At 40.3% G+C, this 27285-nt stretch overlaps 2 protein-coding genes across 4 annotated transcripts; one reads left to right on the plus strand and one right to left on the minus strand.

Annotated features, from left to right (window-relative positions):
• Positions 1 to 49: 49 nt before the first annotated feature.
• LOC116671454 (uncharacterized) lies at positions 50 to 3888 on the minus strand. Its single transcript, XM_032502766.1, has 6 exons — positions 3306 to 3888; positions 2449 to 2559; positions 2099 to 2243; positions 1949 to 2016; positions 1767 to 1834; positions 50 to 1640 (listed from the first exon to the last, which is right to left on the minus strand). The coding sequence occupies exons 1-6, from the start codon at positions 3326 to 3328 to the stop codon at positions 835 to 837; spliced, it is 1221 nt and encodes a 406-aa protein (XP_032358657.1). The 5' UTR covers positions 3329 to 3888; the 3' UTR covers positions 50 to 834.
• LOC116671325 (serine/threonine-protein kinase DCLK1) lies at positions 3481 to 26537 on the plus strand. 3 transcript variants are annotated; one of them, XM_032502547.1, is made up of 17 exons: positions 3481 to 3741; positions 4310 to 4345; positions 4693 to 5075; positions 5320 to 5666; positions 13470 to 13569; positions 16395 to 16511; positions 17530 to 17624; positions 18127 to 18214; positions 18324 to 18493; positions 18733 to 18852; positions 19125 to 19271; positions 23307 to 23440; positions 23595 to 23672; positions 23826 to 23922; positions 24034 to 24114; positions 24214 to 24327; positions 25860 to 26537. In XM_032502547.1, exons 3-17 carry the CDS (start codon positions 4715 to 4717, stop codon positions 26058 to 26060), a joined length of 2250 nt encoding a protein of 749 aa, XP_032358438.1. In that variant the 5' UTR covers positions 3481 to 3741; positions 4310 to 4345; positions 4693 to 4714; the 3' UTR covers positions 26061 to 26537. The 3 variants fall into 3 exon arrangements, with proteins under 3 accessions (XP_032358438.1, XP_032358445.1, XP_032358429.1); XM_032502554.1 differs by lacking the exon at positions 3481 to 3741 and having other exon boundaries at positions 4041 to 4345; positions 23829 to 23922; XM_032502538.1 differs by lacking the exon at positions 3481 to 3741 and having other exon boundaries at positions 4043 to 4345.
• The last annotated feature ends 748 nt before the right edge of the window (positions 26538 to 27285 follow it).

Genomic DNA, 27285 nt, shown 5'->3' on the forward strand with positions numbered 1-27285 from the left:
TCTGTAAATGTTTCTTCTAAATGGAACAAAGAAAAGAAATCCAAAATGTTTCACATTTCTTGTGTGACCAGGGTTCAATTTATCACGTAAAATACAGTTCAGAGTGTCCAATATTCTGATTTGGAACACTAAGTACTTAATGAGGAATTCCAAAATATTATTTTTCAAAATTCTTCCATTTCTCATTTTCTGTGCTGCTGAGTCAATACAAATTCAATTCAAAATGTTAATCTTGAAAATAATTTTTGTTGCACATTGCACAGTTTGTCGAACACATTTATTGCAAAGATTAACATTGACTATGTGTTTATTATTTATAACTGAAGTGACAGAGATATTCAGTCATCCATTGACTTCCCAGTTATGTAACACATAACATGTGAATTGGCTATTTTTAAAATAGTCAAATACAAAGACATTTCAATAAATGACTTACTTAGATCATTAACTGAAAAGATGCAGAGTGCTGCCATTTCTTACAATGTTCTGTAGAAAGAAAAATTACTAAAGACAATCTGAAATGCCATCTTTAACAACAACAAAATGGGGAAAAATGCTTTTTACTCAAATGTATTTATTGGGGTCTGTGTACTATGACGCACACAGACCTCATGGACTTTGTCACTATGAGCAACAATTTGTTGCCCCATAAGCAAATCACAACAATGCAGCTTTAGCTCAATATGTGAGAAAAAAAACATTAACTTTCTATATATATATATCTTTTCACATTATGTATTAAAGAACAAAAAAGCAACACTTTAATATCTCAACATCTAGGCTATTTCTCTAATATTGGCTGTATATATTTCACATATCTGTGATGTATGACAGTTAGTTGGACCCGGTGTACGGTGAAAGAACAACATTTACCAGGTTAGCGTCAGGGAAGCACAAGCTACCATTGGTATCTAACAGCAAATCCAGCCACAAGGGATTGACCACATCCTGTGGACTGTCTGTCAAAGGGCTACTGCTACACAGGTCACTCTCCTGAAGGAGTCTTGAATCACACAGAGCATCTGGCACTGGCACATTTCCAGCCTCAGGTGTCAGCTCATTAGAACTTGTAGTTGCACTTTGAAACATAGAAAACGGAATGAGTGGTTGGTTTGTAAAATCGACTGCTGAATCGCTGTCAGTTGTGCCAACTAGAGATGAATGGATCGGACCTTGTTCTACCGGGGGCGTGATGAAGTTTGCTACTGCGGTGGGGTCAGGTGGGCTGTAGGCTTGGCCAAAGTTCACCGATGGGAGAGCAACAGGATCCACCAGGCCGGGATCAACATCCCACAGCGCATGGCTTGAAGATGGGTGCGACCCCACCTGTGGTAAAAACGTGGGGCGGATCATTGCAGGTGGGAAAGCACACGACGTAGGGTTAATAAATGCAGAGGTCAGGTTGATCCAGTTTTTTTCCACAGACTGAAACGAGGAAGAGAGGAATTGATCCTGGCACACTGGCAGCATTTGTCCCCGGGGAACAGCAGATTTGTCCAGCAGTATTGGCGGGGCGTGCGCTGTCGTCAGGCTGTCAGCTGGAGGAAGCATCTGGTCCATTGTCAGAGGGCTGGTTGCTGTGCTAGATGGCTGAGTCACTTGTTTACAGATCTGCTGAGTGCATCTTCTCGAGACATGATCTAAAATGACATACTACGGTTTGTTAAACTCACACTGCAATCAAGGTTCTTTAACAAGGCAATTTATTCATTTGGCAATTGCTGCATCAACATATGCAATGAAGTAAAGTTAATAAACAGTCATACCTTTTGTGGACTTCTTAGCAGCCGGCTTTGCTCCAGGCAAAGTATTCTTCTTTTGCCCGACTGTTCTTCTGTGGGAAAGAAATATTTCACACTTAGCACTTTTGCTATTAAAAAATGTGATATTAAGAGCTAAGATTGAACTTTCGCAGTCTTAATAACTCTATGGCTCGGACAGTTTGTACCGTTTCTTCTGTGGCATTTTTACGTTTTTCCACGAACAATTCATATTGGCCTCAACTGCTTTATTAACCTGTGGAAAATCAGACATCAAGTTGCAAAAATGAGCCAAAGATGATCTTTCCATGCTGCCAAAAGGGATGCAGTAGACCTACTTTAGACAGAATGCTCGGGGGCAGAGTCTGCTTCAGGTAGCTCGTGTACTTAGCAGTGAGCTCTAATGTGGTCGCTGTGTCTAACTGACCCTCGACAAAGGGCAGGAGATCACACAACCGTCGACAACATGTTCTAATTTGAAGCCTGGGAAAATACATGAGAATGTGTGAATATGTACAGTAAACACAACAAATTGTTGATTTTCTCTCCAAATTAGGATTATGACACACACAAGAATTAAACATAATGTACAAGATGGCCGTGACTGAACAGATAGCACAAGAATTTCTCCACAAAGCTGCTTTCAGATGCTTTGATGAGAACACAATCTGGAATCGACTAAGCCAACCTCCGTTTCTGTTCTTTGCAAGAATGAAGAGAAGGCTGGAGCTCACTTTCCTTTTTAGAAGAGGCGTAGCATTTCCCTCTAGTATCTTTATCTTTAAGATCATTCTTGGACCTAAGTGCAAACAACAACAGTTCATTTACATATTAAGGTTTAAACAAGATGAAAAGTGTTCAGTTTCTTTTATTCGTCTTTAGTTTTTTTATGTCAAAAAACTGTACAGCATAAGACAATCATAAGAAACCTCAAAACTAGGTCTAGAAACATAGGGTTTCTAGACCCAGGTGGTTTTGAGGTTTCTTATGATTGGATTGACTTGCTCCCCAGTTAGCAAAAAAATAATTTTTTAAACTCTTAACATGCTGTAACATAGGATACATCTGATTTAAAAATCCTTCTCTAAACATCTGGGTTACCTTCCAGATATTCACTGAAAACTTGTGTCTTTAAGCTTTAAAGGCAGTATTTAAAAATATCTAGACTTATCTTCATACTTTATGGAAGACACAACTACAACTGATCAATGGTCCCCTTATCTACCTACTATAAGTCAACTTCTCAACAAGTTTTTCCATTGTTTTAAGATCTTTAGTGGGACAGCTTGATCAGCACTGTGACTTTTTGAAAATAACCTTTCCAATTTTGCTTTCAGCAGGCCAGCTGGACAAAAGCCATATGTACTAAAGTAATTGTTTGCATCAGCATGATCAAATTCAAAAAAATGCTGAACCATAAAAAAACTAAATACAGAAAAAGTGCCTTAGATCCACTCCCACATTAAGTACTCCTGCAAGATGTAGGCCTATGGTAGTATGACAGTCTGCTGTGAAGATTTTGATTCAAAAACACGTGCAAATTACCCATTAGGTGGTCTTCTGCTCATTCTTAAGTGATGTTTATTAGTTGCAGTGTGGAATGCGTCCTTCACCCTCTCACCACGCTTGTCCACGCGCTCGTCGTGTGACTGAACCAATTACTTACAATACATCACCTACACCTGTGTGGGCTGGTCGGCAGTGGTCGCCATCGTCAACGGCACATTGAATATGTACAGGGCAGTGGGAGCTCAGTCTGTAATCCCAGCATGTTACTTTGCTCTGTCACCCCTGTGTAAGCATCTTTAATACATGTTTCCACTAGCGGAAAACAGTATCCGTTAACCGGAAATAAGCAAAAATCCGCTATCGCTAGTGCTAAGTTTATCTTAGCTACTTAGCCAAAGTTATAAACTGAAGACCAATAAGCAAAACAACAACTTTTAGAACACCAACTTAAAAAAAAAAATCATTGAAAAAGGTAAGTTTCAAACATTTGTTTAGTCTAGCGTTATAGCGTTAGGGTTTCAGCCAGTGTGCTAGCTAATTAGCGCTAGCCAGCTAGCTAGCTGGTGAGGTTAATCTGAAGCTTGCTGCTGTGGTGAAATATGTTTGGGTAGTTTTAAGCTAACTCAACGCTTTTCTGTGACTGTGAGCTAATTTAATAGTGATAAGTGGATTGTGTTTTATTAAACAACGTTATTAAAGCAGGTGAACGTGCATTATTTAGCTAAACTGTTTAGCCTAAACATGCACAAAGGTTTGTGTGAGTGCGCGCCATGGCAGCAACGTGCACGAGGAGTGCTGACACCCGAGCGGTCCGATGTAAATCACTGCAATGGCGTAGGAGGAGTAGGGGAGGGGAGGACGTGGAGGACACCGGCTACAGCCCTGCCTCCTCCCTGCATGCGAACACACAGCTGAGTAGACACACGGCGGGCAGTAAAGAAGACCGAGCACCATCACAGGGGCAACAAAGGGACGCATGGTTCATTTATGCGAAGGTATCAAAAGAATAAATGATTCATTGACACCACTTCTGCTTACAGAAACGTTTTTTTTCTCCATCTGTCCTCACCTCAAAGGTAAGAGAGATTGCACCAGAACAAGAAAATCCATATACCGTTTCTTGCTATAATGTATATATACATAGACACACACACACCTATCATAAGCTTTATCAATTAAGATCCATAACCATGTTGTTGTACTATCCACTGCAAGTTTATGTGAATTTCATTGCTTTAAAGATTGAATTGAAACACTAGGGAGCATGAAATGGGTGTGACATGTTACTTCATTATGTGTGTACCACACCAGCAGCATCAAAGCTAGTATCCGGAGTGCAAGCAACTGACAGAATGCCTAAATGCTTTCATGTATTATTTAATTTTAAGTTAAATGGCTTAAGCATTCTCCTTGTAATATTTAGGGTGTAATAGCACTGCACCGTCATGGAGCTGGAGCACTTTGATGAGCGGGAAAAGGCTCAGAGATATACCCGAAGGGGGTCAAGAGGGAATGGGCTCCCCAGTCCCACTCATAGCGCTCACTGCAGCCTGTACAGAACCAGGACCCTGCAAGCACTCATCTCAGAAAAGAAGGCCAAGAAGATTCGTTTCTACCGCAATGGGGACCGCTATTTCAAAGGGATTGTGTATGCCATTTCTCAGGAGAGATTCAGGTCTATTGAAGCACTCCTGGCTGACCTCACAAGATCTCTGTCAGATAATGTCAATTTGCCACAAGGGGTGCGAACCATATATACCATTGAAGGGACGTCGAAGATCACCTCCATGGACCAGCTGGTGGAAGGTGAGAAGTGTTCCTCAATTGTTGCAATTTTGCCTCAGATTTAGTTAATAGTGTGATGTGAAATCAATGAAGTGACACACTCCACCTAAATTAACTGCAGATGCAGATCAAAACAAAATGTATGACTTCCCCAGTCTTGTAGAGCAAAATAAGCCTGTATTACATTAGGATGGGATCTTTCCTTTATCTTTATCCCTTTTAGTTTGTGGAAAACTAGAAAATGTCTTTAATGTATTTTCTGCAGGGGAGAGCTATGTTTGTGCATCCATAGAACCCTTCAAGATGCTAGACTACACAAAGAATGTAAATCCCAACTGGGCAGTCGGTGCCAGGACTGCTGCAGCCCTCCGTGACCCTTCTTCCCTTGGTAGCGCCAAGACTGGATCCCCAGAAACCAGGGAGGGGAAGGACTTTATAAAGCCCAAACTGGTAACCATTGTCCGCAGTGGAGTAAAACCTCGTAAGGCCGTACGGATCTTGCTCAACAAGAAGACTGCACACTCCTTTGAGCAAGTCATGACTGACGTCACAGACGCCATCAAGCTGGACTCTGGAGTCGTCAAAAGACTATATACTGTTGACGGCAAGATGGTAGGTGTTATCATTTCTAGTGCTGATTCTGTGAACCTCACCTTTGATCTTTTTTCAGACTTCTAATAGAAAAGCATGTTTTTAAATGGGTACACTGGAGAAAATTAAATTTGGATAATGGGTAAATAAGGGATTTTTTTTCAGTATAACAATTCTTCTAATAAACCGGCCTGAACTGTTCAATTAGTTTTTCTGAAGTTAAAGTAATTTAACATTGCAGTGAATGTGATTACACATTAGCTGTGTCATGCTACGTCTTCTGAAGTACACAGCCCATATTAAGTTGTGTAACTACAACATGTATGCATTCAATGTGTGAAAACAGTGTACCGGTTAATTAGGGAATTTACTTAAGTGTTCAAAAGTCACAGGCCTTTGCCCTACCTCTGTCTGTGCGTGACTTTCAGCGCTCCCCTAACTCGGAGTGAGAACATGAGTTAATCTGCATTTTTGTAAAGGTTACTACATTTACGTAAATTTAAGAGATTTTAACCCACTAATCTAGCCTATACTCTGATTTGTTTTTTTACAGTATGCATTACAGTATGCACTCTACCTGAAAGTACCATTATCTCACACAACTGAAGCATTAATTGCTCACTAGTGGGGAAGAAGAAAGGATGCTTTTGTTGGGATGCTTTTTTTGGATAGAAGCCAAAGGAGGCAGGCAAGACCTTTTCATCTGTTCATAGCATTGCTGTGTGCAGTACATACATTTGGTAGTAGAGACTGGTATACTACTGTTTAGTTTAAATGTTCTTTCCACCTTCTGTCTTCCCATTAATTCTACTGTACGGTATCTAGCATAGGGATCTGAGCCAGACGTGGTACACATTTCCTAGTTTATAGAGCAAAGTGAGGGAGTTTTGAGGTTAAAGAAGAACCAGAACTTTTCCTTTTGTAATTCATGTCTCTAAGAATTGCTTCCTTACCCACAGAGAGAGACAACCCAGTAGGTTCAAAGTCAACTGGGAATATTTGCTAAATGGATTACGAGAAATGGGTTTCTAGGACTTTATTTAATTACCCTACAAAACAGTAGCACACTATTGAATGGATATGCTATTCACTTAATGAGTTAGTTGGGATGTGGGCCTTGAAGTGTTACTGATGGACAACACTTAACACGTAACACATAAAGCTGAGTGAACAAATTAGTTAACAAACATCCCACAGAAATAATTAGCTTTTAACTAAACCTATAAAAAATTCTTATCATTTGCACACTACATTAGTATCCTTATCACAATATGAGTTTTGTTATTTCATTTATCTTCTAATGGTTTCTATGGTATCCTAATCTGGTTGCTAAGGAACAGCCTCTGCGGCAGAGCGGTGCAGTAGTAATGGCAGGACTGTAGGTGTTGTGTGAGAGGGCTTGTAGATGCAGTGCTTGGTCTGTCAGCCTTTTTATACACATTGTGGCAAAAAGAAGCACATGGCTGGTATAATCCCAGGATAGGTCCTATTCTTTAATGGTAGAGGGATTTTCATACGAACAAACAAATCTGCCTTCCCAAATCCTCAATTATTTTAGGAATACAGATTGTTCAGCAAAGCATAAATGTATGGAATTGCAATGGATCAGAGATAGATGTCCATGTTTACTGTGTGAAAGTGAAACAGAAGTTACTTCTCTGGTTCTGCATTTATCTTTCACACCAGGTATTTGCCAATTATTGTTGCCTATTTTGCAGAGGTGGAAAAAGTACTAAAATATAAATAAAATATAAATTTTTTATAAAGTAAATGTACCAATACTTGGATGTAAGTAAAAAAAATACTTAATTACTCAAGTAAAAGTATTAAGTAGTTTATTTAAAATCTACTTTAAGTAAAAGTTCTTCTACTTCTTTTTAATTGGACTTGCAACCAGAAAAGAAACTGCATACATTTGCAATTTCTTTTTTTCTTCCTTTCTGTTTTCGTTAGTCAGTTGTTGTTGTTTTCTTTACTTAGTAAAGGATAGTAATTGTAATGTAGCAAAATTGTTGACTCAAAACATAATCAAGTACATTTTAAAAGACAGATTTTAAAAACTACTTGAAAAGTACAAAATATAGATTTAAAAACTACTTCAAAAATACAAAATACACAACAAAACTACTCAATACAGTAACGTGAGTAAATGTATTCTGTTACTTTCCACCTCTATTTTGATTAGTGGTTTAAATCTCATCTAAGCTTTAGTGTTATGTGCTTGGTAGTGCAGATCTGTGCTCTAGTTTTTGTACTTTTTGTCATGTTGTAACAGATGGCAGAAAAAGCTCCCGTTGGCATCACAGAGCCTGCTTTCATGGGTGCTTAACCTTTGGTAAATGACCTGCTTGTGCTGTTGCTCCTGAGAAAAGGACATTCTGTGAACAATTAATTCTAGTAAGATTGTTTTTTAAACAACGTTCATTTAGTAAAATTTCCAAGCACAGCTACCTAGTTAGCCTATATATTTACTTAAAATGGTATAACTGCTTGTTACGTATTAGTGTATTGGCTACAGTTTTATAATTAATGTTAGAATTTCTAATATTCTTGGTCAGTCACATTCATTCATCCCTCTTAATTCTTCTACTGCAAAAGTAATAGACAGACAATTTGTTAATTCACAATAATTTTAGAGTCATGTTTCTATTAGTGGATCTGCTTAGTGGGTGGCTTTGGTTGATGGCTGTGCTTCTTGGCCAAATGGGCACAGTCAAGTTAATGGTCTTGGGCTGTACTTTAAATCTCAGATGAGTGATAATTTATAAAAAATTACCCACACTGAAATGACTACAAACGTATAAGGTAGGAAAAAAGCGATGGAGATGAGGCTTTTTGGGGCAAAAAAAACATGCCGTGGGATGAAGCAGAGAATTTTTGCCTGATGATTACATCTGGGGAGACGTAGGCCATGGCATTCAAATCCCCGCTATATTGGCTATGGCTCTGCACTGTAATTGTATTATTATCTCTACTAAATTCTGTGTTTTAGAGTCAACACTACTTGTTGAAGTAGATGTCAACCACTGGAGCCTAGGACAGAACAGGTGTAAATATCAGCCTATTCATGCTTTAGAAATTTGATTTAGAGTGCAAGTGGTCATGAGATTTATGGTGCTCCATGTGCCAAAGATGTGTTTTTTTAATGTAAAAACAACACTCAAACCCTGTCCTTTAGTTTTTTTTCAAAATTCTTTTACTGTAAGTAAAGGGGAGAACGAGGCTGTCTGGCTTTCCTCTTACCTACTGCTGTGACTTGGCTTTCAAACACAGAACAATGGACTTGCTCGGTGACCTATTGCATTTGGTGTAAAGAAGAGATTTTCTCTGTTCTCCTAATTTTGTTCTGGGATGCGACTAATTCTCCTTGAGCTAAACTGGTGGTTGCTACTGTACTTTAATTAGATAACTGCAGAAACTTCACAATGTCAAATGTATAAAAGTACTGTGAGATATTTGTAGAACATAGGATATGCGTTAATTTAACATTGTTAAATATTTTTAATTATAGTTGATAACAATGTTACTTCATGGTCATCTGTTGCCAGTTTAACATGTATTTTACAAATGTTGACTCATAATATATCGTGTCAGTAGTCCACATGACATTACCCATTCATGTCCCATATTGTGGTGACATGTTTTGACAAAGCAAAGCCTTTCTTAAAATGATTTGAAATAGTCTTATTTTCTGCTGCTCAAAGTCAGACATTGTTAGAACTAAGGGCTAAATATAGAAACTCAAAGACAAGGTGATGTAATTAGAATTTTTGAAATGTGTGGGTTAGTGTTATGGTTCACATGTGCTTGGGTTGTCGGTGTGTCCTTATGGATGTCCTCATAGTGCTGACTTGCAAGTTTTGAGGCAGCTATTACTCTTATCTGTCTTTGCAGCAACTGCAGTTATTTCACAGAATTCTGCAGCAGACCTATTTTGCATCTTAGATAATGTTTGAATATACTCTTCTTTCTACTAGACATTATTTTGAGCATACAGACATAAAGGGCATAAAGTACAGTACGGAAAACAAGTAGTGATATAGCAAATAAATTACCCTTGATTCCTAAAAACAGATCATCTGTGAGTTTATCTGGAGTCAGTTGCTCAGCCATTTGTTCCCCTACATGGAATTTGCCTTTGGATAAGTACTGCTGTCTTAAATTAAAACAAAGTAAAGCATGCCCTCAAACTGTACATAATGGCATCTTAAACAAAATGAACTAAAACCATTTGAAAATTTGCTGAGTGACCGTGATGTGTTCAGTCTTGCACAAAGGGGAGATTCAGCACCATGGAGAGCTCCACCTGTCCACTGGTATAGCAATGTTTCATTACCAGTTTTTTTTTTTTTTTGTGTAATCTATTGTCTTTACTATGGTTGAGATTGATTAGCTACATACAGGCATACGTCCAATTGTGTTCTTTCAGGAGCAACGCACAAATAAAACCCTGAGAATCAATATTTGCACAGGATGCTCTAGGACTGCAAGGGCTGTGGGTGTCAGGGGGGGATGGTAGGCTTGATGGAGTTGTGGTGTCACTCAGCAAGCAGGCATTAATCAATATAAAGCAACACAGTCATGATTGCCCTAGTTACACTGTTCCATCAGAGGTTTGAGGTTTCCTTTTTTTTCCTAGTATTTCAGACAAACAATATGCAATTTAAGATTAATTTAATGTCTTGGTTCTGAGTTGTATCCAAAATATAAAGAGTGGCTCAAATTAAATCGGTGAGCCACATTCGGTTTAAGACCTTACATAAATGGATCCACGTTTTGTAACTCTTAAATAGTTGTTGAAAGAGTGCAACGTTGATAAGATCTCTCTTAATGGCTTTTGCCCCTTTTAGTAGCAACCTTCTATTGTAGAACAATATTATTAAAAATATTGTCCTTATTAAACGGCTTAAGAGAGACATTGGGAGTTAGAGGGGTGACATCCATCAAAGGGCTGAAACCAGAATTCAACCCACATTGTCATAGTGATGGGGTGTTCCATGTTATTCCGTCTTACCTAGACTGATGGTGACAATGTTCTTTTGTCTGCAGTTTGTACTGCCCAGTGCTCCAGATAGGATCTGACGGGGAATATTGAAGCAGCTCTCATCTCAAACTCAGCTGTGATTCTGTCTGGTCTCCTTGGCAATGGCTGTGCAGCTCTCCTCCCTTTGGGGTCTCACACTGTTGGAGGAGGGGTGGGGGCAGGGGCTGTCAGAGCGGGGTGTCTGCAGAAAAAATGGCTATATTAAGCCCCCCTCTCTGCTCAATTTTTTATTATAAGATGTCATGGCGGAATGACCTTTGGGCGGTTTGGTTCACCATAATAACCTGCAGAAAAACTGTTTTTTGGATAAAGGAATATCAAATCTGCATGTACTATCTTTATCATTGGAGTATCAGTGAGGTACATTTCTCCAAAAATAACCTGAAATTTGTACTATGAAAACCCCGCATATTTTTACATTTTTAACTAAGGAGCATTAGCATGGTTAGAGGGCAGTCTGGTTGAAAGACTGTAGTCGGCTTTCTTGTCTGTCCTTTTTGTGCTCTGTCTAAGTTCTTAAGTCATCTCATTAGATTCCTGATGAACTTGCCATGGTTCTTAATGAGGATCATTTATAATGTATGGACATATTATATGTTTTGTATTGGCTGTCTTGATATTTCAGTTTTGTAAACCTTGTTCTCAAAAAGACACTAAGACTACAATCATTGTAAGGTGACAATATGGACTTTATTTTATTACTTTCAGTGTTTTACTCAATAGCAACATTTAACACAAATTAATAAAATATATACATGTCCACTTCATAACTAATATCAGTATGGAATCACATTTTTGTTAGTTTTTCCTGAGACTGCCCCTATGTAGAAGAAATGAAAACATCCTTTGGCGGTAGTTAAAAACATCAATAACCCGTTTGAGGAGAAGGTCATGACTCCATCAGCATCTTCATTTATTTATGACTGCACCCACTGTGATGTATTTCTGTATTAATGAGAGCAGCAAATGCTTCAACTCAGTCATCTAGTTTCTTTGTTGGAAAGTGAAAATGATTATAATCAATTTCTGTTGATCAATACAGTGTGTGGTGGCCATGTTCAGTTATAACTTTCTACCATATTACAGCTTATTACAAATTCAGTGATTTTAGGCATATTTTGTAGATTAAGTTGGTAACACATTAATTCTATTTAAGAAACAATGTGCCAACGATGATTTGATGTGATTGGCTTCCTGATGACTGGTGTTATGCTTCAACACGTTAATTTCATTATTCATATTCTCTACTGTACACACCATTTGTACTTTGGCCGTTTTGAATATCTGCAATTGCAAACCTATATCTTTAATCCAGTGGTATTTCTTTCATTGTCTTCTCTCTTGTACACTGAAATGACTTGAAAGTAGATGGACCTCTGTACTGACATTTATAAAATCAAGATTTGATAAGATTGTGCCAAATATGACAAATCATAACAGGGCTAGCTTCAAAAAGATAAAGTTACAGCAATGTTTGTTTTGGAATTTCCAGCTTACAAGCTCATTCTTTTGAACTTGAAACCGTGGTACCCCAGGGCTTAGTCAGGTCAGTGACCAACATAACCTTTGCAGTAGAGCTGGGCGATATAGAGAAAATATATTACAATATTTTTGAACAAATACCATCTACGCAATGAGAGTTTTGATAAAGATTCATCAGTAATGTGGAAAAAAAATGACCAAAATGCCTCCTTAGATAACAGATGAATCAGCTGTATGCTAAAGGCCGTTTTTATGGTTGTGCGTGGAATCAACGGCTTACCCCATCAGACTCGTCTGCGTCTACACCGGACCCTACGCCGTAGTGTAGCCTGACGTGCACATCTTGAAAAATGTAACTACATGTTGCAGCAACGCACGTTGCTCGGCCGTGGCTTGGCAGCGTTGTATTTCCTGATTCTCCTTCTCCGTAAACAACATGAAATCAAAGAGAGGGTTAACGTTTCCTGCTACAGATTTCCCACAGTGGTCAGAAAGCACAGGGGAGACACTTTGTTTCTCTCACTAAGACTCTAGAGTCGGTACTCGCTCCAAAGCTAGTCACAGTCATTCTATCACTTCTCCCATGTTTCCTTGGACTCAAATCTCTAGTACTGTGTATACAGTATGTGCTGTATATATTATAGAATAAACTGTACTGCACCCTTTGAATGCACTTTGCCTCATAAACATAGATAGAAACCCAATATTGATGTATAGATTTCAATAACCGATTTAATCAGATCAATGTAATGTGTATTTTTATTTCTTTTTTTGAAGGATCATGTTGCACATGTGAGCACAGTCGCCACAATTCATTCAATATATTTTATATTAATATGAACCCATGCTCAAGTTGACTAAAAAGAGGAATAAAAAAATCTTCTTTTAGAAATTGATCTTAATGCCTTAATTTAAAAAAATAGGAACAATCCTACATTTTAGGTTACCGATTTTCTTTGTGAATGAATAATATATCATAAATAAATACATTGTCTTAAAATACAGGGGACATAAGTAAACACACCCATATGTTAAATTCCCATAGATGCAGACAGATTTTTATATTTAAAGGCCAGTTATTTAATGGATACCTTGCATACTGATGAATTTTTTATTTCAGTTAGCCTAATAGCTAGTTTGATTTGCATTTGCAGAGATGATTTTATGGAAAGTACCCCATGCCAATCTCTAGGTATGGTGAAGGGTATGTGGTGATGTAATATGTTTCACTGAGGAGACATGACATATCAGACTTGTTTCTGTACTGTAACTCAGAGAAACACGTCTATCTTTACCAGGTTACATGCCTTCAGGACTTTTTTGGGGAAGATGATATATTCTTTGCCTGTGGGCCTGAGAAGTTCCGTTATCAGGATGACTTCAACTTGGATGAAAGTGGTAAGTGTTCTTTCATTTATGAGGCTTGGCTCGCTCATTTGGGAAAGGGTAGGACTAACAGTTTGTCGGGTGTTGTTTTTCCTCACCGTAGCTATTAGGGGTGCACAATTTAGAAAATGTCACTATTTGATATTGATTTTTAGGCTCAAGATTCAATTCAAAGTCCATTTTCAATTTTAAAAAAATTCAGTTTGTAAAAAATGTAGTTACTTTTCCCATGTGATAGTACACACCATTTAAAAAAAAAATGTTTTTGGGGAATTCTATGAATCCGTTTTTAACTTGTAAAGCTTAATTTAAAAATTTTTGCACACCCCTAGTAGCTATGCATACCATCGAATTGTAATACTTTAAATAGCATTTTATTAAACCACTCTTATTTGTGGCCCACATACTGTAAATGCTGAATATGCAAATCAAGTGGAACTATTATTGTGCTTCTTGCGAGTTTGTAATCACATGTCTATAATTTCAAATGCTTGTACTGCTCCTACTGTTAGCAGCACCTCTAATATACAGTAGGAGGTGTTGCTTCCACCTTGTACCCTTTTGCTTTGTGCTTTTGATTTTTTCAAATCTTTGTTGAAATATGAAGAGGCCAGACTTTACCAAATGGCATTGTCAATGGAATATATGGCACCAGACTTTGAAAACACTCTTTTCATAATTTTCAGTGTTGTCAAAGATATTAAATATTGCACTGTAATGAAATTAAATGATTAAATATTGCACAGTCATTGCACAGATTTCCAATTGTCAAAGTAATTTAAATATTGTACAGCAATGAAATGACACAGGATTTCAGTTTATTATATTCTATATTAGATATTGCACAGTAGGTGAGAAGGGCCTGGGGTAGGCTGTGAAGTGAAGTCAGTGCATATGTGAGTTTAGAGTGGTTATGGCTTTTAGGAAGAAACTGTTCTGGTCTGTTAGTCCTTGTTCTGATGCACCTGTAGCGCCTGCCTGAGGGCAAGAGGTCAAACAGATCAGAGCCTGGGTGGTAGCCGTCCTTGATGTGTTCTGCTGTGCTGATGCAGCGGGAGGTGTAGATGTCCATCAGGGAGGGGAGAGAGCAGCCTATGATCTTTTGTGCTGACCTTACAACTCTCTGCAGCCTCTCCCTGTCTGCCACGGTGCAGCTGCCGTACCATGCAGTACGTCAGCAGGCTCTTGATGAACGAGCGGTAGAAGGTCAGCAGCAGGTTGGAATCCAGGTTGTGCTTTCTGAGGACCCTCAGGAAGTGTAGTAGCTGTTGGGCCTTCTTGATGACCGCTGTAATGTTGTCTGTCCATGAGATGTCAGCGGAGATAAAGATGCAGAGAAACCGGAAGGTGTAGACTCTCTCCACACACTCGCCGTTGATGTACAGGGGGGCTAGGTTGGTGCTGTTCTTCCTGAAGTCGACAATGATCTCCTTGGTTTTCTTGGTGTTCAGAGACAGGTTGTTCTCCAAACACCAGGCCGCCTCCTCTTTTCTGTAGGTTGCCTCGTCTCCCTTTTTAAGATGAGCCCGACCAAGTCAGCAAACTTGACGATGAGGTTGTTGCTGTGGGCCAGACTGCAGTCGTGGGTGTAGAAACCGCACAGAAGGGTGCTCAGCACACAGTCTTGTGGGAAGTCGGTGCTCAGCGTGCGATTGGAGGAGAGGTGGAGGCCCAGTCTCACTGTCTGGGGCAGATTGGTGAGAAAGTCCTTTATCTAGGCACATGTGAAAGGGGGGAGGCTGAGAGTGACCAGTGTGATGATGAGAATGTCCGGGATGATTGTATAGAAAGCTGAGCTGTAATCCACAAAGAGCATGCAGACGTAGCTCTGCTTTGGCTCCTGTTGGCTCAGCACAGAGTGGAGAGCTACAGCAATGGCATCCTCTGTGGATCTGTTGGTGCAGTATGCAAACTGATTGGGGTCCAGGTCTGGGGGGAGGTAGTCCTTGATACATTGGAGAGCGAGTCTCTCAAAGCACTTTATGATTACTGGGGTAAGGGCCACAGGACAATAATCATTTAGGCTTAGATTCTAAAGATGAGTGCGAGCTGGTGAGCGCACGCCCTGAGCACCTTGCCAGGTACTCCATCTGGGCCGGCAACCTTCTTTGGGTTCACTGCCATGAGGACTCGTCCGAAATCTTGCTCCCTCACAGTGATTGGGGTGGTGCAGGAACCAGATGTGGATAGGGGCAGGGCTGGGGTAGTGCAGGAACCAGGTGGGGGTGTAGGCAGGGCTGGGGCGGAGGAGCGGTGCTGTTGTGATGACTCGAAGCAAGCAAAGAAGCAATTTAGCTCATCTGCCAATTGCTCATTACTTTTTGGTTTTTAGGTTGTAACCAGAAGACAATATCCTGTTAATGATGTCCAGTACTTGCACACCTTTTCTGTGTCCCTAGTACTTTTTTGGCTGAACTACAAGCAATGCAGGGCCAGTCCTATAAAATCGAAAGTCTGTTGGCCGGAGTAAGTGATGACGTTGGTATGGTTGGAGATTCCTCATGGGTCGTACTCTTTCAAAATGAATTAACTCAACTGTTATTATTCATCTGAATCATTTCATATTATATGCAACTTCACTAAACTTTACAAACAATTATTACTGGGACCACTACTGAAAATTGCAGTTGAACATTAATGTTTAGGAATTAAAGTGACCGTTGACTATTCCTGTTAAAAATTTGGCCAACACACTGATCATACTCTGTCCAGCCATATACTCTAAACCTAGTCTTTTCCTTTACATAAAATTAGAAACAAAACATCAAATTAGCCTAGTATTATGTAGGTAAAAAGTTGCTCCAGCAATTTATTATGTATTTTTACTCTCTTTACAGAGTGCAGGGTGGTAAAGTCTTCATCGTATGGCCGCCTCCCCTCCGTGCAGAGTCTTTCTTCCCCAAGAGGGGGTGGGATATCCCGCAGGAGTAAGTCTCCTTCATCCACTGGTTCGGGTGAGTGTGACACAAAGAAGCAATTGTATTGTTTCAGAGTCTCAGACAGTGTTCTTATAGGATTATATTTATACTTAGACACTATGGGCCCTATTTTAATGATCTGAAACACATGTATCAAACGGCAAACGCAAGTAGCTTTGTGGGCGGATCTCGGGCGCTGTTGCTATTATACCGGCGGGATAAATGACTCTTGAGCCCGACACAAATCTAAAATGGGTTGGTTTGAAGTAGCTACATTACTCATAGGTATGGTTTGGTTGTAACGTGCAATAAACCAATCAGTGCCTTATTTCACATTCCCTTTAAAAGCAGGCACGCTTGTTTCATGGCGGATGGTGGATTTGCTAGGCACATGCTAATAATACATGTACATGGCGTGCACTCATCCATGTGTGATGTAAAAAAAAAAATGTAAATAAAGAAATGCTGGGGCATTTGGGTTAAGTGGCATCTGCACACGCAGTTACATCACATCGCCTTAAGTCCTCTAATAGTTCCTCATTTATGTCACCAACACATCTACGATTCATGGAAAAGTTGTGAATCAAGGTCATGGTTTCCTTGTATTTCTGTATGGTTTACAAAAAATGGGAACTGCTGGGTCAGTAAGATGATAGAAGCAAAGTAAACGCGCGGTATGCACACTCTACATTACGGCCAAGCATGCGCCCTTACAATAGTATCTGAATAACGCGCCACTGACTTTAGACTAGGTTTTTCCTGGTCTGTGGCGGAATTGTTTTCAGAAACAACAAAATAGCACCAAGGAACACGCTTGCTCTTTTTTGCTGAACGGTACCCGGGAGCGCAAGTTCATTCCCTAATTTACCGACGTGAGTCTATGGAGGGAAAAGTCCGCTGTGCGTCAGGTGCAAAATAGGAATGATACATGTGCCGGTGTACAAAGTCATTCCGCTGGGTGCAAGATAAGGCCCTATGTATAACAAGTATATTTTTGTCTATCCTGCACTATTTCATTATTATGCTGATGTTTCCAATTCTAATGTACCAACAGCTAATGGCACTGCAGGCAGTCAGCTGTCCACACCTCGATCTGGAAAGTCTCCAAGATCCTCTCCAACCAGTCCAGCTAGCCTCCGAAGACGACGGGTAATAAAATTGGATGTGCCTATAAATATCTCCTAAAGATTTATTTTATATGATGTCAGATATACATCATACCCTAGTGGCTTTGAGAAGGAGTTTTAACAATCCTCTTTATTATTAAATAATATTTAAAAGTATTATGGTGACATGAAATTAAACAGAAACATTAGGTGTGGGAGTGCATAACACAGTCGACTCTGGAGCAAATTCCAATGATCCCATCATTAATTAAGCATAAGGCTGGCCAGGGTTGGTATTGTGGGTGTGGCAGAGAATATTATTTTCTCTCAATCCCTTTTGGAACCACATGTCAGTCTTTTAACCACATGTCAGTTTTTACATTTATGTCTAATCTCAAACTGCATCTTCAAGACAAATAGGCTTTTTGTAAGCTGGCTGTAATCACTTTTTTTTTTTTTTTTTTTTTTTTATAAACAAGGTTTGCTTTGTTTTTGTAGACAAGTGGGTCTTTAGTTCTCACTCTATGGCTGTCTTTTCTTTCCAGGGATCTCAACACAGTGGCTCTTCACTCTCTTTAGCTTCTACCAAGGTTTGCAGCTCAATGGACGAAGGAGATGGGCCTGGCAGTGAGGGTAAGACATTGCATAAGACCTAAACATAGTGGAAGAAGACTGGCTACTGTTCATAGTTTTAACATTAGAGATTTTCTTTTCTTTTTCTGTTTTTCGTTTTGCTCCACAGCTGAGCCAATGGATGAGTACCCCTCAGTACCTGCTTCCATAGCAGAGAGATACAAAGTGGGGAGGACGTTGGGGGACGGAAACTTTGCTGTGGTGCGAGAGTGTGTAGAGAGATCCACTGGGAGAGAGTATGCTCTGAAGATCATCAACACAGATAAATGCAGGGGAAAGGTGAGTCTGCCTTTTACATCTGCTGACTACAATTATCACTTGGGTACAATGTTGGTAGAGTTCTGTTTTGGATGCTCAGTCAATGGCTTTATTTTCTTCATTGGTCTCCTCTGGGACTAACATGACATCTATGTGTATAAAACTTTTTTACTATAGATAGTAGTAGTAGTAGTAGTAGTAGTAGTAGTAGTAGTAGTAGTAGTAGATTTTTGTTTTGACTAAATTTCCTTATTACCCAGGAGCACATGATCCAGAGTGAAGTGTCAATCCTTCGGCGCGTGAAACATCCCAACATCGTACTTTTAATTGAGGAAATGGACACCTATAGTGAGCTCTTTCTTGTAATGGAGTTGGTTAAGGTACTACACATTTGTTAATTTTTAAGAAAACATGTCAAAGCTCAAATACAGTAAAATTCGTATAGCTCATTTGTGAATTGTTTTGGTCAATTTGTTCCATCCAAATTCTTTTGTTTTTAATGAGTATTCTATTTAGTAATTGTTTTACATTGGTCTATAGTATTGTTTGATTTTACTTGAGTCCTGTAAATGGATAAAGCTGCATCAGCCTTATAACACAGTTAAAGACTAGCAAACCCTACTCTTTCACATCACAAATATTCTTTCTCCAGGGGGGCGATCTCTTTGATGCAATCACCTCCTCAAACAAGTACACCGAGCGAGACGCCAGCTGTATGCTATTCAATTTGGCAAGTGCCATCAAGTACCTGCACAGCCTCAATATTGTCCACAGAGACATAAAACCAGAAAACCTCTTGGTAAGTATGGCTTTACAAAGATTCTGTATTGGCAGTGAGGGGAGCTACGTTGTAAAAGCTTTGCACCTTAAAACCACATATGTATTAATCCCCTTTTCCCCATTCCTCTTGTCCATTTCTCCAAAGTCTGTACATACAAGCTTGCACTTACAACTATATGAAGGCATATTCAATTTCAATGCAATTTTATTTATAGTATCAATTCATGACAAGAGTTATCTCGAGACACTTTACAGATAGAGAAGGTCTAGACCACTCTCCAGAATTTACAAGGACCCAACAGTTCTAGTAGTCTCCTCCAGAGCAAGCAACAGTGAGACAGTGGCGAGGAAAACTTCCTTTTAGGCAGAAACCTCGGACAGACCCAGGCACTTGGTAGGCGGTGTCTGACGACCGGTTGGGGTTAGAATGAAGTGGCAATAACAGTCACAAAAAATAGTAGTTTGTAGTTCATGGCATAGCAGGGCACTGTGCGGCATTACAAGGCACAGCAAAGCGTAGCAAGATGTAACATGGCATCGCATGAACATGTAGCGGGACCATGGTGACAGCTACCATGATTTTGGAGCCTCCCTGATCCAAGGAAACATGCTGGGCAAAAAAGAACATAAGGACTCCGGGGAATGACTCCCCAGAGCTAGGTTAGTAACAAGCATTTCTGGGACATGGATGCACACAAAATGGAAAGATAGAAAGATAGAGGAGAGAGGAGCTCAGTGTATCAAAGAAAGTCCCCCAGCTGTTAAACTATTACAGCATAACTAAGAGAGACAGGGTAAAGAGAGGAGCCTGGTCAGGCTAGAACTCTCCCCAACCAGATTGGGCTGTATACACTGCCTCCCTCTAGTATTATTGATTATATGATAGATAAATCTGACAACTATGATGAGAAGCAAGTTGGCCGGATTAGGCAGACGCTGCAACTCCTCACTCCCTAAAAATATTCAATTCAATTTTATTTATATAGTGCTAAATCACAACAGTTATCTCTTTGACTATAAGCTTTATCAAAGAGGAAAGTCTTAAGCCTACTCTTAAATGTGGAGACGGTGTCTGCCTCCTGAACCCAAACTGGAACCTGGTTCCACAGGAGAGGAGCCTGATAGCTGAACGCTCTGGCTCCCATTCTACTTTTAGAGATTCTAGGAACCACAAGTAGCCCTGCATTCTGGGAGCGCAGTGCTCTTGTAGGGTTGTAAGGTACTATGAGCTCTTTAAGATAAGATGGAGCCTGACCATGAAGAGCTTTGTAGGTGAAAAGAAGGATTTTAAATTCTATTCTGGATTTTACAGGAAGCTAATGCAGAGAAGCTAAAACAGGAGAGGCATATAATAAACATAGGATAAATAAATCACATTATGAAATGAAATTACTGTACACAACTCCAAAAAGGTATCTTCTTAAAGTGCTCATATTTTGCTTTTTGTCTTTTTCTGTTTCTTTTATTGGGTTAGGTATCTTTTTTGTTTTTATGTTATAAGTTTACTAAGTGAAAAAGCCCAAAGTTGCCCCCCAAAGGACAGAAAACATTGTTCACAAACTGCTCCAAACGGCTCTATTGTAGTCTAGCCTTTACTTTAGAGACAAATGCTCGTCACTTTGTAACACACGTTCTAATGCTCGCCTAGCTGCTAGTGTGGCACGCCCTCATACTTTGCTCCTGACTGCTAGTTAGCAGTGCTACTGAGCATGTGCGACTCCCAACAAAGATGAAACAGAAGTGTGATGCCGCACTCTGTAGCTAAAACAGAGTTCAACACAGTGTGAAGAGAGGAGCTGCAGCAATATGCATTACAAAAAAATACAGTTTAAAAAATAAAATTAAACCATGTGAACCTATTCTGGTACAACCTCTAAACAGTTATGAACCTGAAAATGAGCACTATAAGATTTCTGAATTCAATGGATGCAATATTCACATCAGCAAAAGAAAAGCCTGGGATGAAGACACACCTCGAATACAAGTGAACTCATTTACAACTGTTATTTGCTAGAGTGTTGCATTTGTCACATAATAATCATCTGGTGATTTAAGCAAAAATGTAACTGTACAGAGCAGTGGGACCTGCCCCCCACTCTCCCGGGGCTACAGCATGGGGGGAATCAGAAAAAAAAATTATCATGAAAATTCCCCCCATGTTGAAATGCAAGTATTATAACACAAACAAATCATCCTCCTGGCAACTTTTTTTTTGTCAAAAGCAACTAGCGACAAATCTAGCAACTTTCACTGGTGTTATTGGAGACTCGTGGTGTTAGGAGACTTGAAAGCATGTATCACTCTGCAGTTACTGTGCGGTGAGCCCCTGCCCCGTCCAAATGCATTCACAGGTAGCCAGTCTCTCTGTAGCCTTGCGCAGCAGTCCCAGCCTGCAGTCAGAGCAGAGAGAAGACACCACTCAACGTCCAGGCTGCGAACAGCAGCTGCTTCTGCACATTGAAGTTTGCTGGCTTTCCAGGCAGCGGGTGTTACAGCGGTTGTATGAGCTGCGAGAGGAGGTGAAGTGGTTTTTGACAGAAATCAAATCAGATGTGGCGAAGCATCTGGATGACACTGGCTTGCGTCTCTGTCCTATTTGATCAGTATATTTGACCCCTTGTATGACCTCAACCTGTCTTTGCAAGGCTGCGAAACTCATAGTTTGCTCCTTGCAGACAGAGTGGATGCCTTCACACAAAAACCTGACCTCTGGCATGGCTGTTGAGGGAACTGCAACATGTTCCCTAGCCTTGGAGACTTTATCACTGATGCAAGCACGTCACATGATTTCTCCTCTCTATTTTAATCAGCGTCTGAGCACCGGTCAGCAATGAGAAAACAATTTGCAACATACTTTAAAGAGGATTATCGCTCTTTTGCGTGGGTTTGAGATCCATTTGTCTGCACAGCAAACAAGCTGCCAGTTAATATGCAGGAACAGCTCATTGAGTTTAAAAGTGACAGTAGGCTGAAGGAACTCTTTACCTCCTGCCCTCTTTTGTCATTCTGGGCAGCATTGATGCAGGAATACACTCACCTCTGTGGGGTTGTCTTGAAGATTCTCCTTCCTTTTGCATACACATATGTGTGAGGCAGGATTCTTAAAAATGACTGCACTCAAAATGCAATTGTGCACAAATTGAGGATGATTTGAGGCCATGTTTATCAGACATTGCGCCAAGAATTGAGGATCTTTGCAAGGCAAAGCAGGCTCAGGTCTCACAATAACATTGCCGACCTGCCAGCTTCTGTAAAAAATGCAGATTAATATGCCTACTATTAGGCCTAATAATAATAATAATAATAATAATAATAATAATAATAATAATAATAATAATAAAGCATAAATAGAGGTCTGGTGCCATTTCCCAATTATAGCAATAGCTTAGTGATGATAGGCCTACCTACCGCTACTGATGATGATGATGATAACATAGTGGGCCTAAAAATAATAGCCGAGCCTAGGGCTATCTATCTATCTCTCCATCCATCCATCTATGCAAGGTGGTGTAGTGGGGGTGGCGCCGGGAGTGGGGGGCCCAACTCCAATGAACCAGCTTTGGGGGGGCCAGCTTGCAAAAGAGCTTGCAAATTTTGTTTCATTCGCTGCACTCAGTGATACCTAATTGTATTATCCAGCTCGTTATTAGCCGTGCAGTGCCCTGCTAGGCCATGAACTACTACAAACTACTATTTTTAGTCACTGTTCCATAATCTTTTAATGTGACTGATATTGCAACTATTCCACTATTCTATTTCAACCCCAACCGGCCCGTCAGACACCTGCTTCCAAGAGCCTGGGTCTGTCCCAGGCTTCTTACTAAAAGGGAGTTTTTCCTCAACACTGTCTCACTGTTGCTTGCTCTGGTAGGAAATACTAGAACTGTTGGGTCCATGTAAATTATATAGAATATGGTCTTGACCTTCTCTATCCGTAAAGTGTCTCTTGTAATGAATTGATACTATAAATAGAATTGAATTAACGCAATTGTTACCAAAGTAAAAAATACTAATTAATAATATTAAGCACTTTTTGTGTCTGTCTGTTTCACAGGTGTTTGAACATCACGATGGTAGTAAGTCTCTGAAGCTAGGTGATTTTGGCTTGGCTACGGTTGTAAACGGGCCCCTCTATACTGTGTGCGGCACACCCACCTATGTGGCACCAGAGATTGTTGCTGAGACCGGGTAAGACATTATGAGTAGGGTGTTTTCTGTGAAAGAAAGCAGAAATGTTGTCATCCCATTCAAAAACTGCTACAGCAATTCTTGTGGACTATTGCTACTTGCAGATGTGCACATGTGTCTCTCTGATACGTGCTATTTTAATCTTCAATTACAGGTATGGCCTCAAGGTTGACATTTGGGCAGCTGGTGTCATCACGTACATACTGCTGTGTGGCTTTCCTCCGTTCCGTGGGTATGTGCTCTTGTATCAGGAGGTTTATTTTGATAAGTATGGTGTTTTAACCACATCAATTTGTTTAAACCATATGAATGAAAATGTTTGCTATCACATTATAGACTATTATGTGAAACTTAGTTAACATAATCCCTGTTTTATTTTCTACAGCAGTGGTGAAGATCAGGAGGCTCTCTTTGAACAGCTTTTGAGGGGCCAGCTTGAGTTCCCTTCACCTCACTGGGACCATGTGACTGACACTGCCAAGGTTTGGGTCTGGAAGTGCTCCCATTATCTGCCATTGTTATGCTCCATGTAAAACACCAGTCTGTCAGTGATGTGTTGCTGTGGTGTCTCATGGTAGCCCCTCTTGATTTAGGCTTTGATCAGTGGGATGCTGCAGGTAGAGGTGGATCAGAGATACACAGCTGTACAGGTGCTCGATCACCGCTGGGTCAATGTAAGTTCACCATGTCAGTACACATGAGTACTGCTAAGAAAGAGTGCAGTATAATACAGCAGGTAGTTCCTGAAACTTTGTCCTTTTGTATTTTTTCAGGATGATAGTGTCTCGGAGAATGAGTACCAGCTGCCTGTGGCTGGGAAGATCAAGAAGCACTTCAACACCGGGCCCAAGCTCAACAACACTACAGCAGGAGTGTCAGTCATTACAGTAAGCAATGACACACACACACACACACACACACACACACCACACACACACACACACACACACACACACACACACACACACACACACACACACACAAACACACTATGCATGCAACTCTGCATCAGTATATCACATTTTGGCTCACTCATTTTTTAATTTGCTTTTGTGATGATGCTTTGGATGCCATTCAGAATTGAAAACTGATTTTGTTTTCATCTCCAGCTTAACTCTGCTTTTTATGACTTTTCTTTGGATGTCATTAAAATTTAAACTAGCATTGTATGCTTTTGCAAAGCAGCAAGTGAATCCATCTTTTTCTATAATTAAGTGACTTCTTGGCTTCATTCAGTGTATACATCAGCTCATCCATCTGCTTCTTGCTGCCTGGTCTTCCTGTGTGTGCGCTGGCCTCTCATCCTTTTCTTTAGATGGGGCTGTCAGCACTGTTGCTGGGAGAGCTTTTAAATAACATAGTTGGCCTACAATGGCTACGTTTCAGTATATGATTTCTTGAAATAGTTATAAAGCTCAGCTGGATTTGTTCAATTGGCGTATTCTGGAAGTCATATTTTTTACTCCTTGTTATTGATGGGGGGGGGGGGGGGGGGAACATCAATTGCGTTTCTCAGCATTTTGTTGTATGTTGCCTTTTTAATTCAACTACATTATATACCTACTCAGTTGTCTGTTGCCAAATAAACATTTCTCTGACAGTTAAGTCACTTGACGATGACATTTTTGGGCCATTATTTGTCTTCCCCTTTACATCATAGTAGTCATAATAGCAATTTAGAGTTGTGCACCTTATTGTCAATCAGATCAGTGATGCTTTGAGTTGAAGGTGATCCTCTGAGTTGCACCTGTTCTCTCTGCTCAGCTGGACCAGGACTATACCATCCAAAGGTCAGGGTCTTTGGACCACATCCAGCATCCAGGATTGTACTGGATAAGGTATGGCACAGCATAGCGCAAATATGCAGTGCTTCTATGGCAAAGTGCTGGCAATCTCCATTTCCATTGCCCCAAAATGAAGCCCTTCCCACGCTTCACTCTTCATTTACCTCATCAAAACCATATCTTTGTCCTGTCGGTCATCTCGCTATTGCTGCGGCTGTTTCCTCTCACCTGGTCGCCTTGCTATTTACTAATTCTGAATGGACAAGTTATGCATTCTTAATGCTAACTGCATCTGAGGGTTCACGTGACACATTGAACAACTGAATGTTGTAAGAAGTGCTGTCACAGACATAGAGATGTCACACCTGACATTGGCAGAGCTTTTGGCCGCTTGTTGCTTCTGCTGGTTAAGTTGAGCAATGCACTAGTTTGCTGTGTCACAAATTGAAGTGAAACTTTCTCTGTCACAAGAAGTTAAACTGAGGAAAATTGCTGTGAGGCTTTCCAGATACAACTGCATGCAAACATTGGCTCATCTAACCTTTGCCAAGTGTCTCACTGGTGGTTGATTGGATACCTCATCTCTGTGGTTTTGTGGAGAACCTAACTATAGTTGCTGTGTCACCCTCTCTCAGACCACGTCACTTGATAAGGAGAAGCAAGTTTTCCGACGAAGACGCCACCAGGATGTGAAGCTCGCTCCCCAACTCCCTCACAGTATTGCCGCATCCCGCAGTTCCAACCCCGGCCTCCCCGCCACTGAGTTCCACTCTGAGTCTGAGGACTATTCCCCCGGTTCGGCAGGCACTGTGCGTTCACCCACCTCTCCGTTCTAACAGCCTTCCAGAAGCCACAGTTGCATCCACTCCTCCATGGGAAAAGTGGAGAGGGTGCAAAACGGATAGATCCAACATTGGGTTCAGTCTGCTAACTTGGACATTCACAGACTGAATACTGACCTTTTTTCAATTTTTTTCCCAGTCACAATTCTTTAATAAAAATGCATTGATTGGAGTAAAGGACAAGTTAGACTCTGGATCAAAGAATATACCTTTAACGGGTGCTACATTGCACGCATAATGTATGCGGAGTGGATGTTCCAAAAATATGCTTCCACTATAATTAATGAAACTGGTACACCGGACACAAGAGCAGCGCGTAGTGGTGCGTATGCTCTGCGGAAATCCGCTCTACAAGCGTAAAAATGGGACAGTCTTCTATTTATATATTGTACGTAAAGTGTGTGCACCCTTTTACACAGTAATGGATCATAAAGTGTCTTTATGTCTTCAAATTAAACTACAGATATACAGGAATCAACTTGTCAACTAGTCAGTGAGCATATCGTCAGTTTCATCTTTTTATTTCTTGTTTCCCTCTCCTGCGTCCTCTGACAGTAAATTGGAAGTTTTCTCAGCGCTAAAGAAACATCAACCTTCCCAAAGCAAAAGCTCACTGTCTCGCCTGAGGTGTACGCTGTGTGTGTGCGCTGCAGTTGTAACCAATTAAAAGATACATCCCATGCTACATACGGACCACAAACAGTTCTGCGTACGTTACACGTTCAATGTAGCCAAAGCATAAGGGGAACACACCTACATTTTAAAAAATTCCAATATGTTATTTTATGCCAGAAACTAGAGGAGTAAGTCCAAACCTGGGATGTAATCGGGTATAAAATCTGGAGCTGCACCAGAGGTAGTGAGTCTGGTTTTGTTTCCTTTTTATTTAAGATTATTTTTGGGCCTTTATTTTTTTGACAGGACAGCTGAAGACAAGAAATGGGGGAGAGAGAGAGGGGGAAAGACATGCAGCAAAGGGCCGCAGGTCAGAGTCGAACCCGGCCCCGCTGCGTTGAGGAGTAAACCTCTTTATATGGACTATCTGGGTGCCCTTGTTTCCTTTTTTACACCCCAATGAGCTTTATTCTGTTGTATTGTTTTGGTTGTGAAACAGAACATGTACCCATATACTCAGAACATTCCCCTGGGTAGTCTCAGACTACATTTACATTGCTATGTTTTGGTTTAAAAACGAGTATCTTTTGCTACGTTAACACCT

The sequence above is a fragment of the Etheostoma spectabile genome, chromosome 3 (genome assembly GCF_008692095.1).
Source record: "Etheostoma spectabile isolate EspeVRDwgs_2016 chromosome 3, UIUC_Espe_1.0, whole genome shotgun sequence".
NCBI lineage: Eukaryota > Metazoa > Chordata > Actinopteri > Perciformes > Percidae > Etheostoma > Etheostoma spectabile.